The 14,411-nt window shown below is 41.7% G+C and overlaps 1 protein-coding gene across 4 annotated transcripts in view; it reads left to right on the forward strand.

The window, feature by feature from the left end:
• Positions 1–14,411, forward strand: part of TNS3 (tensin 3) — a 225,407-nt gene that overhangs the window by 126,608 nt on the left and 84,388 nt on the right. For all 4 annotated transcript variants that reach the window (XM_065752995.1, XM_065752996.1, XM_065752998.1 and 1 more), the window contains 3 exons: positions 2,713–2,842; positions 5,714–5,779; positions 9,902–10,006. In XM_065752995.1, coding sequence (XP_065609067.1) covers positions 2,713–2,842; positions 5,714–5,779; positions 9,902–10,006 — 301 coding nt within the window. The remainder of the gene's footprint in view (positions 1–2,712; positions 2,843–5,713; positions 5,780–9,901; positions 10,007–14,411) is intronic.

Genomic DNA, 14,411 nt, shown 5'->3' on the forward strand with positions numbered 1-14,411 from the left:
CACGCTCATTTTAATGCACCCCAGAATACCATTGGCCCTCTTGGCCACGAGAGCACACTGCTGGCTCATGGTCAACCTGTTGTCCACCAGGACACCCAGGTCCCTCTCTACAGAGCTCCTCTCCAGCAGGTCATCCCCCAGCCTGTACTGGTGCATGCAATTATTCCTCCCTAGATACAAGACTCTACACTTGCTTTTGTTAAATTTCATCCGGTTTCTGGCTGCCCAGCTCTCCAGCCTGTCCAGGTCTTGCTGAATGGCAGCACAGCCTTCAGGCGTGTCAGCCAATCCTCCCAACTTTGTATCATCAGCAAACTTGCAAGGGTGGTCACTATCCCCTCATCAAGGTCATTGATGAAGATGTTGAACAGGACTGGACACAGCACAGACCCCTGGGGGACACTGCTGGATACAGGCCTCCAACCGGACTCTCTGTACCACCAATGACAACCCTCTGCGCTCTGCCAGTCAGCCAGTTCTCATCCTACTTCACTGTCCACTCATCTATCCCACACTTCCTTAGCTTTGTTATAAGGATGTCATGGGAGACAGTATCAAATGCCTTGCTGAAATCAAGGTATACTACATCCACTGCCCTCCCCCCATTCACCTTGCCAGTGACAGCATCATAGGAGGGCCACCTGGTTGGTCGAACGTGACCTCCCCTTGGTGAACCCATTCTGGCTACTCCTGATAACCTCCTTTTTTTCTAACTGTGACATCTGTAAATGCAGGCATTTATTTCCCAGTGTATTTCACTAGCTTGTATTATTTTTTTAATAGAGCATCAGATGATAATTTGTCAAAATTTGAAGCTAGACTTCAACTTTTAACTCTTTGAAGGCAACAGCAGATCAGCACTGACTTTCTTTATGGTCACTGGTTTTACCTAAATTTCTAAATAAATCACTCTAACTCAACTTTGAATGTTTTTTGAAATAAAGAATGTGCAAGTCATCTGCAGTGATCAGACTGGAAAGCTTGCTCAAAATTGAAAGCTGTATCTTGATTGTTTCTTATAATCATCATTATAAAGGTGTCTGATTAGATTTGATGGTTGGACTAGATGATCTTGTAGGTCCTTTCTAACCTAATGTATCTACATATCTATTAGAATCACTGGCAGCTTACTTCTGTTTCCGTATAGGCTTAAGTGAATTTCTGTGTAGACTAAGTGCTTTGAAACAGGCTTACATTGTTAAGATGACTAGCACTTAAAAATGTTTATACCTATTGGGTCTTTATGCATTGTTCTTCCTGTTTCCTTCACAAGTTTGGTTAGAATGAGAACTTGTGAAGATGTTATTTTTCAGGTGAATAACTGATCTCTTAATTGACAGGTAGAGGAAGGAATGAAGTTTAAGCTCTTTTGCAGGATGGTCCCTAGGGCTGTTCTGGAGAGACAAATACCTATCTCAACATGAATAGTATAAAAGGAGTGTTCTGTTGAGTCAAACAGGTCATGGGAAACCATTAACTTTATTTTCCTTCTCATGAAAGGTGTTATGTTTCAGGCTCAGTTGGGCAAGATGTGGGGGCTGGTAGTTCACTCAAGGCTACTTATAGCCAAACGCATGAATGATTTTTACAGGTGTATTTTGACCGCTGTTTTTCATGTCATTGCTAACAGGTACACCTGGTATATGGTCTAAAATGTATCACTTTTTGCACACACCTTGTCATTTCTGATGAGCTGCTGGAATTTAAGGCTTCAGAGGGTTGATATAATGAAGGACAGAAAGTGAAAGCTTATGTTAGAATTGTAAATCTTGTAGTGTAAAGCATTTCTTAGTTGTGTTTCATCTGAAACCCCTACATCTTGTATTATTTCAGTTCCCTTCAGTTTGAATAACTATTTGTTCCTCTTTTATTCAGTATCTTCTTTCCAGAATGCACTTCTTTCAGTCTGGCTTAGAAAAAGATTGTTACTTTATTTTATTTTGTTTTTAATACTTTTCGGTAGCGTACTTAATTATAAAATCCTGAGACTATTTCAGTCCTGTGACTAATGTAACCAAAATTTTGATTCCTGTATTCCTGTAAAAAAGCTCAGTGATCTTGTATTGCAGTTGACTAAGAAGTGGTAAGTAAATTATCAATAGGCCTGATCAAAAGGAAGGCAATGTTAAAGAGAAGTCGTTTTTTGTTCACTTTTAGCCACTCAAATTCCTATTAGATGTGATTTTTCAGAGTTCTGTTTTTTTTAGCCTGGGTGTCAAAACTACTGTAACGTTCTAATAATAATATAAAAAAAGATCCTATAATCACTAGAGTAGATTTAAAGAAATGTCATAGAAAGTTGTAAGTTTGTATGACTTCTGAGAAGGCTTCTAAAAACTCTTTGCATTCTTTAGTTATTTGAAATGGTTGTGTTGTAATTTAGATTTATGCTAATTTGATGGTGCCATGAAGATGTATGGGTATGAGTCAACATTCCAATATAGTAATTGTAAATGTTGTGATTCTGAATCATAATCTACTGATTGGTGACTGTGATAAAAATAGTATATTTTTTTTAATATATCCAGAACTATCTTGTTTTGGGCCTGTGTAATCTTAAAGTATTAAATAAAGCATACCCTGCTTGTTACAGCATCAGTAGTATCTGCAGTAAAGTGCATTGTGTCTGGTTTGTTTGAGATATAAAACATACATGCAGATTTGATCTAATTTTTAAAAATTCCATACTAACATGTTTCTTTCTATTTCTAGCTGAAGTGTTATCATAAAAAATACCGATCACCTACTTGTGATGTGATTTTTCGCCTTCAGTTTCATACAGGAGCTATTCAAGGATATGGGTTGGTGTTTGGTAAAGAGGACTTAGACAGTGCCAATAAAGGTACTTGCTTTCTGTGATTGCTTGAATAAGTATGTGGAAGAAATGCATGTGTGGGTCCGTGCATTTGATGGTAATCTTTGAGATCAGTTTTCAGGATTCTTTTTTCTATCCTTCTATTTAGGGGGGAGGGACATTAATTTGTTTTAGTTCAATTCGTAGCACAGTAATACAGGCAAAACCCCAGTAAGCACAGAAGATCTTCATGTGAGTTAGTTATCAAAATAATTCTGATACTGCGTCATTATCCTTAACTTACCCTCTCATGTTTTTCATGACAACAGACATGTTTAGAACAGTGAGTCCATTAGATACCGTTGCAGGAAGTAAGATGTGATCATTTGTTTCTAAGATAACCATCCTAAGGTCTGATGCTGGTTTTGTGATCTAGTGTGTTTGAATATGGTGTTCTTTTTAGGTTCATAGGTTCATAGGTTCATTAGGTTGGAAAGGACCTACAAGATCATCTAGTCCAACCATCCTCTTATCACCATCCCTACCCCCTGAACTACTAAATCAAATCCCTTAGCACCTCATCTAAACGCTTCTTGAACAGCGCTAGGGATGGTGCCTCAACCACCTTCCTAGTCAGGCCATTCCAGTGAATAAACAAACCCAGCTCCCTCAGCCGCTCCTCATAAGACTTGTGCTCCAGACCCCTCACCAGTTTTGTTGCCCTTCTCTGAACACGCTCCAGGGCCTCAATGTCCTTCTTGTAGTGAGGGGCCCAAAACTGAACACAGTACTCGAGGTGCGGCCGCACCAGAGCTGAGTACAGGGGGATGATCACCTCCCTGCTCCTGCTGGCTACACTATTTCTAATACAGGCCAGGATGCTGTTGGCCTTCTTGGCCACTTGGGCACACTGCCGGCTCATGTTAAGCCGAGCATCAACCAACACCCCCAGGTCCTTTTCCTCTCTACATTCTTCAAGCCATTCTGCCCCAAGCCTATAGCATTGCATGGGGTTATTATGGCCAAAGTGCAGGACCCGGCACTTGGCTTATTGAACCTCATCCCATTGAGCTCAGCCCAGCTATTCAGCCTATCCAGATCCCTCTTGTAGGGCCTCCCTACCCTCAGGCAGATTGACACATCCTCCCAACTTGGTGTCATCTGCAAACTTACTGAGGGTACACCCAATTCCTTGTCTAGGTCATCAATAAAGACATTAAACAAGATGGGCCCCAGTACTGACCCTTGGGGGACACCATTCATAACAGGACACCAGCTGGACTTAACTCCATTAACCACTACTCGCTGGGCACGGCCCTCCAGCCAGTTCTCCACTCAGAGAAGAGTGAACCTGTCCACACCACGGGCTGCCAGTTTCCTCAGGAGAATACTGTGGGAGACCGTGTCAAAGGCCTTGCTGAAGTCCAGGTAGACTACATCAACAGCCTTTCCCTCATCTACCAGTCTGGTCACCCAGTCATAGAAGGAGATGAGGTTGGACAAGCACGACCTGCCCTTTGTGAACCCGTGCTGGCTGGGTCTGGTCCCCTGGTTGCCATGGACGTGTCATGTGATCTCCCTCAAGAACATCTTCTCCATAACTTTCCCTGATACCGAGGTCAGGCTGACAGGCCTGTAGTTCCCCAGGTCTTCCTTACGGCCTTTCTTGTAGATGGGAGTCACATCAGCAAGCCTCCAATCTTGTGGGACCTCTCCAGATAACCAGGAATGCTGATAGACGGCAGAAAGTGGCTTGGCAATCAGCTCTGCCAGCTCCCTCAGCACCCTTGGGTGGATCCCATCTGGTCCCATGGACTTGTGGCAGTTCAGATGGATGAGTAGATCTCTGACTGTCTCTGCTAGGATCACAGGGGGTGTATTATGCGCTCCGTCCTGGACTTCCAGGTCAGGGCAAGTACCCTGTGGACAACTGCTCTGTCTATTAAAGACAGATGTGAAGAAGGCATTGAGAACCTCAGCCTTTTCCTTATCATCTGCGGTTACATTCCCTGCCTCATCAAGTAAAGGAGAGAAGTTTTCCTTAGTTTTTCTCTTGCTGTTAATATATTTGTAAAAGGATTTCCTGTTCTCCTTTACTGCAGTAGCCAGTCTAAGTTTGAGCTGGGCTTTTGCATTTCTAACTTCTTGCCTGCACATCTTTGCCAGTTCTCTGTAGTCTCCCCAAGCAGCCTGTCCCATCTTCCAGAGGACATAGACTCTCCTTTTTTCTTGGAGTCTCAATAGAAGTTCCCGGTTCATCCACCCTGGTCTTCTTCCCCTCTGGCTCGACTTGCGGGACTCAGGGACAGCCTGCTCCTGTGCCTTTAAGATTTCCATCTTGAGGAGCATCCAGGCTTCCAGGAGTATTTCTTTTCTATGCTTCTGAATGAGTATTCAAAAATGGAGGCAAATTTTTTTTGAAATATTTGAAACATTTTCAAGTTATTTTTTGTATTTTCCAAAGGATTACTTCAATTTTGTTTTATACTTATATGAAGGATTGCAACTCTCGTACCTTGTGTTACAAACAAAACCAAATGTGTTTTCCTGCCACATGTGCTTATTAAAAAAACTTTATGGTCAAGTGTAGTGATTTTGTAAATATACTGAACTATTTCAGATTTCTCTTTAGTGTATATTCCTTTAACAGACACAGAGACCCACGTCTTTTTAGGGGCAGGTTTGGGAACTGTCCGTCTTTTCTGGTTTTGACTATTCTTAGAAGCTTGATAAAAAACTACAGCTGACAGTCTTTCTTGGAGAAGATAGGTAAAAGACTCTGTGTGGCTTTTTTAGAAGCAAATCACTAGATTCCAAGTGAGAAGGAAAGTGTGACAAGGGTATGCATATTAGTAGCTGTAGAGAATTCTTATCTGGAAATGGGGCATAGCTTGTTAAAATATTAACCTTTATTTTCAGACAGCCGTTTCCCTGATAATGGCAAAGTCGAATTAGTGTTTTCAGGAGCTCCAGAGAAAATTCAAGGTGAGTACATAGGAGGAAAAAAATCCTGGAAATAAACCATGCTGAAAAGTATACTTATAAAACCCAAAAAACAACTTTTTCCTCTCTTGTTTTACTTCTCTTATAGAAGATCTGAAATTCAAGTTTCATATTAAAATATGTAATATAGTGATTGGTTTAAATATGAGTCATTTCGTGGAGACGCTGCATAGGAGTCATCAGATATAGTTTTGAGAGTATACCAGAAGTGCTATTAATGACCAGCAGAAAACATTTATTCTGTCTGTGTAAATCATGACTAGTATACATAGCTTGCCCCAGCGTATGTGACAGCACTGGTCCTTCCCATAACTTCTTTGTCTGTCATAACTGATTATATTCATTGAAGTGGTGAAGTTTTGACTCTCTTGATTTAGCACAAGGAAAAGTGGTTACAGCTTTGTTGGAGATATCCTTCGTGTCTTCAGAATATATTCTATTTTAATGTGTCTAAGATCATAGATGTTTACTGCCTGGAACAAGAACTTAAGATCATGCTTAATATTGCAGTTTATTTCTTCTAATGCATCTACTCTTACCCATTTTGTGGTGTCTCAAAAAGTATGGATTATGTATTAAAGCTGAAAGTATTCTGAACTGTCTGTCTCATACATTATCTTGTGAATTGCATGTTTTCATTTTTTTCATTATTTTGGTCTCTTAAAAACTTGGGGTAGCAGCCAGTAAGAAGGTATATTCTATCTAGCTGAACATGAAGATCTCACTTAGCTATATATTAGAGTTTAAGTCTAAATGCAAGATATCTCAGGTTCATCTCTTGCTGAATCCAGGATCATCTGTGAAATCAGGAGAGATTGCCGTGGGATTTGTCCGGCCAAGTATTGAAAGCCTCCAAGGGTAGAAACTTCACAACCTCTCTGTGCTGACTGTTCTGTGCAGTCTGTCTGCCCTCAGAGTGAAATTGTTTTTTCATTGTAAAGAAACTCTAAACTTTTCTGCTTTTGATTTATCTCTGTTTCTTCTTATCCTCTCACCATGCATTCATCTGGCTCTGTTTCCTTGATGGCATTTAGGTGCTGCTGTCAGGTCACCTCAAAACCATCTCATCTGCAGGCTGAAGAAGCCCTGTTTCTTCTATCTGTCCTCAAAGGGCAAGTCATTCCTGACTACCCTCCCTTGAAATTGCAACACTTTATTCATGTTTTTCTTATATTAATCCCAAACCAAAGACAATATTATAGAAAATAGCCATCAGTGTTACAGGCTTTAAGAAAGGATGCAGTTGCTAAGTAATTTACAAGCTTTCTAAATCGTATGTATGACAAATGTGGATGTTTTTTCTGCCTGCGTGTAAGAACTCAGGACTATAGTATTCTTATAATTTTAACTAACCCTGTTTTGAGAGTGTTACTGCTTATTTTGAACAATTTAGGACATGCTTCTCAAGACACAGCTGTAGAGTTGGTAACTAAGGATTTCTTTATCCCCAGTCTAGATAGAGAAACAAGGGTGGAAAGCTGATTTAATTTGTATCTGTATCAATCAGTCAAAGCCAATACTAAGGTCTTGATGCTCATGCTTTGCTTCTGGATCCCTGGACCACACCGTAATTCCTTATAGCATATTTTTAGAAGGTGAATGTTAACTTATGTCTACCTAAGGAAATTAAAATGATTCTATGTTTGGAAGAGCATGCTTACATGAAGCCAGACACCTCTGAATAAATCTGTGCAGTCTCAGGCTCTGCAGGGTTGCTGGAGAGTGGAGAAGGCAGCAGAGACATCTTGGAGGAACTGGCAGTTTTGAGCTTTCTCTGTGTAGATTTAATGTTATACTTTTCTGATGTCAGACAGATATTTTTTATTATTTGAATGATATATTTGTAATAAAATCTTATTTTATCATTCCTTTACTGCCATTTCTTTATAGATATTGTGGTTTCAACCTGGGAAGAATACAGGGATGCTGTCTGGACGTGCAGAGATGAGATCAGGAAAGCCAGTGTGTATATGAAACTGCATGTAGTGAGGGATGCAAAAAACAAGAAGGAATTCTGTAGGTACATTGGTCAGAAGAGATAGGCCATAAAGGATGTACTTCCTCTGATAAATGAGAAAGAAGAACTGGCTACAACAGTTATGGGGAAGGCTGAGATACTCAGTGAGTTCTTTGCCTCAGTCTTCACTGGCAGCTGGGAGTTGTATTTCTGTCACATCTGTCAGCCTCACATCCCTGAACCTCCAGATGGAAAGTGGGAGAGCAAAATTCCCCCCAGTGTGAGAGCAGAGGAAGTCTGAGACTGCCTCATGAGACTGAATGTGGCAGTGAGGACAGATGGCATGCAGGGTCCTGAGGAAACTATTTTATGTGGTTACTAAGCTACTTTCCATCATGTATGAAAAGTCATGGCTACCAGGTGAAGACCCTGGTGACTGGGAAATGGAAAACATCATGCCCATTTTTAAGGAGTGAAAGGAAGACCTGGGGAACTACAAGCCTGTGAGCCTTACATCTGTAACATTCATACCTGTGAAGATAATGGAGCACATGCTTCTAAAAGACATGTTAAGGCACATGAGGGATAAGCAAGTCCCTGGAGGCAGCCAGCGTGTCTCCACCAAGAGCAAATTGTGCCTGACCAATCTTGTGACCTTCTGTGGTGAAGTGATGACATTGGTGGACAAGGGGAGGGTAACAGGTCATCAGCTTTCACTTCTGCAAGGACTTTAACATAGTCTTGTACCACATCCTTATCTCCAAATTAGAGAGATGTGGGTTTGAAAGGTAGACTATTTGGTGAATAAGCAAGTGGTTGGAAGGTTGCAGCCAGATATTCTATGTCATGAGGCCAGTCATGAGTGGTGTCCCTCAGGGGTCTGTCTTCAGACTGGCACACTTAAATATCTTTGTCGATGACATGGATGATGGGATTGAGTACACCCTCAGCAAATTTGCAGACAACACCAAGCTGTGTGGTGCAATTGATATGACAGAAGGACAGAATTCCAGCCAAGGGGACCTGGACAAACTCAAAAGGTGGGCTTATGTAAACCATGATGAGGTTCAACAAAGCCAAGTGCAAGGTCTTGCAATCTCAGATATGTAAACAGACTGGAAGAAGAACTCCTTGCGAGTAGCCCTGCTGAGAAGGACTTATGGGTCCTGGTAGGCTTAACATGAGCCAGCAAAGTACACTGGCAGCCCAGAAGGCCAGCAGTACTCTAGGCTGCATCAAAAGAGGGGTGGTCAGAAGGACAAGGGAAGTGATTTTTACTCTTTCTCTGCCCTTGTGAGGCTCCATCTGTAGTATTGTGTCCAGGTCTGGGGCCAAAAAGGAAAAATATGGAACTTTTGTTGTAGGTTCAGAGGAGGGCCACGAGGATTATCAGAAGGCTTGAGCACCTCACTTATGAAGATAGTATGAGGGAGCTTGGCTTGTTTGATCTGGTGAAAAGAAGGTTCTGGGGAGACCTCATTTCATCCTTCCAGTGTTAAAAGGGAGATTATAAACAGGAAAGAAATCAACTTTTTAGATGGATAGATAGTGATCAGGCAAGTGGGGATGGTTTTAAGCTAAAGGAGGGGAGATTTAGATTAGATGTCAGAGGAAAGTTTTTCACTTAGAGCATGTTGAGGTGCTGGAACAGGCTGCCCAGAGAGGCTGTGGCTGTCCTGACCCTGAAGGTGTTCAGGGACAGGTTGAGGACCTGAGCAACTTGACCTATTGCTTGATCTAGTGGTTGGCAACCCCGCCTGTGGCAGGGGTGTTGGAACTTAATGATCTTTCAAGTCCCTTCTAACTCAAGCCATTCTATGATTCATTCTTACAAATGGTTTGTTCCATTGTGTCTGTCTATGTAGAACTGGGTGGACCATCTGTGTTGTGTTCAGGAGCTGATACGAGTTTTCAGAGTTCCATCATAAATAAGAAGTGCAGGACAACATTCTGTGCTTGTTCCTTCTTCTGTTAAATATAAATAAAGGGTTTTTTTAGTTGGTTTATATAAGCTTTCTTCCCCTGTTGCTGTTTTTTAGATTTAAGAATATGGTATTGAAGTTGTGGGAGCAAACTTCTAACAGTGTTGTATGTATAATTTCAAATATGATTCTTGTCTCTAACAGAAGTTGTTTTTTTTTTTTTAGGATGTGAACACCTTCAGAATGATCATGGAGTGGTAATTGATCACAATACCTCAGACCCACTGATACACTGGGATTCCTATGAAAATATGAGCTCTGATGGGGAAGGTGAGTAATTTTGTCATGACAGCAAATAAAATCTCTTGGCAACAGTGGAAGAGTGCTTAAAAGGGAGGAAAGAGAGCTATTTACTTGAACCTGATGGTGTGAGGAGATAGCTGTCTGCCACTGTTGCACTCTAGCAGCTCTTGTGTAAAGCGGTGGTGTCTGCAGTACTGTTTCTTCCACATTTTCTCATTCCTGTCTCTCAGCTGATATTGCACAGCTGTATTTCCCTTTCTTAAATCTGCTTTCCCAGAGGCAGTATGTGCCTCACTCAAGGCTTAGCTCTGGCCAGCAGCTGGTCCCTTTAGGAGCTGTCTGGAGCTGGCTCAGATTTGATCTGGGGAAGCTTCTGGACACTTTTCAGTGTTGCCATGCCACCTCTACCAAAGTGTTCCCACATAAGCCAAATACTGGGACTCACGATGTCACACCTGGATCTGCAAGGGCAACCCTGACATTGCAAGTAAAAATGGGAAAGAAGATACTAAATGAATGTCAATGTTCTTGTTTTCACAGTTCTTTTGTTAAGTAATATAAGATATGCAGAGTTAAGATACTTAAGATCATAGAATGGCTTGGGATGGAAGAGTCCTTAAAGATCATTTACTTCCACCCACACTGCTGTGGACAGGATTGCCACCCACTCTGTTACGCTGCTCAGGGCCTTATCCAGCTTGGCCTTGAATGCCTCCAGGGATGACGCATCTATAGTTTCCCTGGGCAGCCTGTTCCAGTGCCTCACAACCCTTGGAGTAAAGAATTTCTTCTTAGCATTTTAATCTAAATTTTCCCTATTTTAGTTTAAAACCATTCCCACTTGTCCTATCACTGTCAGGCTGTGTCAAGTCTCCCTCTTGTTTTTGAGGTCCCTTTAGATACTGTAAGGCTGCAATTAGTCTTCCCAGAGCTTTCTCCAGGCTGAACAAGTCCAGCTCCCTCAGCCTTTCTTCAGAGGAGGAGTATTCCAGCACTCTGTTAATCTTTGTGGCCATCCTCTGGACTTGCTTCAACAGCTCTGTGTCTTTCCTATGGTGGGCATCCCAGGCCTAGATGCTGTACTCCATGTGAAATCTCATGAGGGCACAGTAAGGGGGGGTCAGTAATCTCCCTCTCTCTCTGGCCTGTTTTGACACAGCCCAAGATACATTTGGCTTTCTGAGTTGCAAGCATATGCTGATGGTTCATTTCAAGCTTTTCATCCTGTAGAAACCCATAAGTCCCTCTCTACAAGGCTTGTTTCACTGAGTTATTCTCCCAGTCTGTATACATATCTGAAATTGCCCCAGCCCAGGTGTAGTACCTTGGAAATGGTGGTGTTTAAGATGTGGACAAGTTTCATGAAGTGTATCTTTAAAGTCTGCATCTGCAGTCCTAGCCTGATGCCGGAACTGGTCTTCGTATTTTTAATTATGCCTATTTTACACAGAAATTTCAATAGGAATGATATGAATGTGATAGATTATTGCTATATCATAAATACACACCTTCTTTTTCATTTCAAGAAGATTTTTGAAATTCCAAATCAAAGTAACCAGGAAAGCTGCAGCAGAGCTTGGTGAAGTTAACATGATTTCCTTGGTAGGTATGTATTCATGGGACGGCTATTTGCAATCCATTTCCAGTGTTTTAAAATGGAAAAATAGTGAACCAGAAGGCAGTATGTGTCTTTTGAAGTCCTACACCAATTTTGCATTGTTACCAGAGGAAGAAAAGATGAAAGAACATGATAAATGAAAAATGTATCCAGAGTATCTTCGTTTGTTATCATAACACAGTACCACAGACAAAAGCTGCTGCATTTTAAGTGACCTTGCGCCTGTTGATGGTAATGATGTCAAGTACCCTTACAATGAATATGGCTAGGCTGTGGACAGTTTACTCTGTGGGTTTAATTCATTATCCCTTATTTGTAGCAGTACAGAAATTTAGACATTTGGGAATGTCAGTGGTTTACAGGCTGGTTTGGCCTGGTTCCGTGATGACTGGGGCAGGGGACCTATGGACGTATGCCCTGGGAAAGGGAAAAGGGAAAAAGGGAAAAGGGAGATGGCCCTAAAAACAAAACAGCGGCAACGTTTTGAGGAGGAAAGCTAATTCACTAAATTAGCTATCAGAATGCAAAATAACACAATATAATTGGAACTGAAGCTAATAAATAAAACGAACAAGAGAGAGTGTCTGATAAACTGAAAGCCTTACGCTCAGTGCTGAAAGCGAGATGGTTAGGGAGCACCTGCTGCTGGGTTGATCCAAAAGGGAAGAGATACTGTGTCTTGTGACACGCAGAAGGTTGTTATATTTCCCTCTGAGTGGAAAATGGAAAAATGCAAAGCAACACGAAGTCCTGGGGTATGTAGTTCTTCTCTTCTGAGACAAGTATACCTGGAGCTATCAATGATCCATGGAGCTGGAGCATTAACTCTTTAACTCCCACTGCACTACATGATGTTATGATGTGGAACACCAATAACAAAAATCATAAAACCATGACAGGGAAGCAATAAATTATTAGAATTTCTTCTCATGAATGCTGTTTCTCTTCAAAATACCTTGGGAACTGTCTGTTGTTTATTGCACTAATTGTCCAACATGGCAGCCTTAAGATATTGGTTTCTAATACTGAGTTTATATCAGACTTTTATCTATCACTTCCTTGAGTGATACATTTGCACTGAGATTTCTTCTATTCTTAACTAAAAGCCTGTAGTTGCGTGTAGACTTCGGAATCACAAACATTGGAACATCTTCCTACTGTTCTGTAGAAATCTATGACAGTTGCCATTGGTTTTCTTATGGCTTTAAAGTTATAGTATTCTTCTTGTGTGTTTTATGCAGAAAGAAGGGAACAGAAATAATTTTTAATTTTGCTGAATACTCTTATTTTTGTGATGTTAAGGAAGCAGTTACTTTAAAGTAGTAGATTTACGAAGGGTTTCTCATTTGCTACAGTACGTCAGGTTGACCAAGAAGACTTCAAGGGGAATGGCTCCAGAATGGAGGCTCATGTCAGAGAACCTTTCACAGTGAATCAGAACTGCCTCAAAAACTAAGAGAGAAGCATGGGGAGAGAGAGGGAGCCCCAGCCTCACCTCCCAGAGCCTCTGACAGAGTGGCAGTTCTGATGCACTGTGGACAGAGTCAGGATTGATTGCAGCCAAATCCCAGGATTGACCAAACCCTCAGCAGCCCCTGAGGGAGCACAAGTGACAGTAGTACAGTGAGAGGAGCAGAAAACTTTCTATCAGATAAAAGAAGGGGAACTGAGAGAAAGGGAGGAATGAAAAAAGATCCCTGCTTGGGGTGACAGACAAATCACTCCCAGCCTATTTCAGCTTCCCATGTGCACTTGTACAAAATATGTCAAGCTCTGAAACTTGAGGGACAGGAAAACAAGGATGCTGATGAAGATCTGTGTTGTGGTTTTGTGTTTTTGTGCTGGTATTCCACATCAGAACATCATGCAGGGAGTTAAAAGAGTTAATGCTGTGGCAGGGAGTGGAAGAGAGGTGGAGCTCCGGACTGGACACCGGCCTTGGCCTTCCACTTGGTATACGGTCTCTCTCTCGGCTGCCACGGTGATACAGCGGTGATACAGCACATGTGCTTCCCCTGGAGTTTTTCTAATATAAGCTCTCAGATTTGGTTTGAAAACTTCTGGCTCTCCCAGTTGTTCGATTTTGTTAGATTTAGTAAGGTTACCAAGTTACCGTTGCTCTTCAAATTGTTGCCATTGTTTTTTCTTTTCTTTTTTGACCCATCTGTTATCTCTGTACCCTTCCCTCCCTCATCCCACCCACCCCCCCTCCCCCTCCCAGCTCTGCTTGGGCAGCCACATGGACACCGACATTGCAGGTGTTTTTTGTTTATTTCCCCCCCCCTCTCTCCCATCTCTTTTTTTCTCTTGTGTCCCTGTTACGGTTAACACTGTGACAGTTATTGGTGGAGGATGCAGGCAATCAAGAATCTGTACTAGTAACTTTACTTTGTACTAGTAAAACTAGTGCAAAGAGGACTAAGAGCCATTATGTACCTTTGAACATGTTGGCTTATCTTTAAGTTCCTTATGTTCAGTATTGTATTCATATTGATGTATAACCACTTGAGGGCACTCATGAAGATACCTGCCCAGTCGCTATACACCCTGACTAACGTAACAGACGATACGACACTTGGACTGTTTTCCAGGTTCTCTTTCTAGTTCCTTATCCATGTTTGGGATGCCAGCCTAGCAACTGTGTTATCAGTCTCCCTGCACGTACTTGATGTGGTAGGGTTTTACATTATGTGGAAAAAGCCTTTCTCAAAACCAGAGAATGTTGAATGGCAGGGAATGTGGAGAGATTTAGAAAGAGATTAGAAGTGTGGGGACCCCCAGTGTCATGGGATTTCACTCTTGAACACCTATGGA

This window comes from Cyrtonyx montezumae, unplaced genomic scaffold (assembly GCF_038088225.1).
Source record: "Cyrtonyx montezumae isolate F1298 unplaced genomic scaffold, pur_monq_1.0 scaffold_8, whole genome shotgun sequence".
In the NCBI taxonomy this organism is placed as follows: Eukaryota; Metazoa; Chordata; class Aves; order Galliformes; family Odontophoridae; genus Cyrtonyx; species Cyrtonyx montezumae.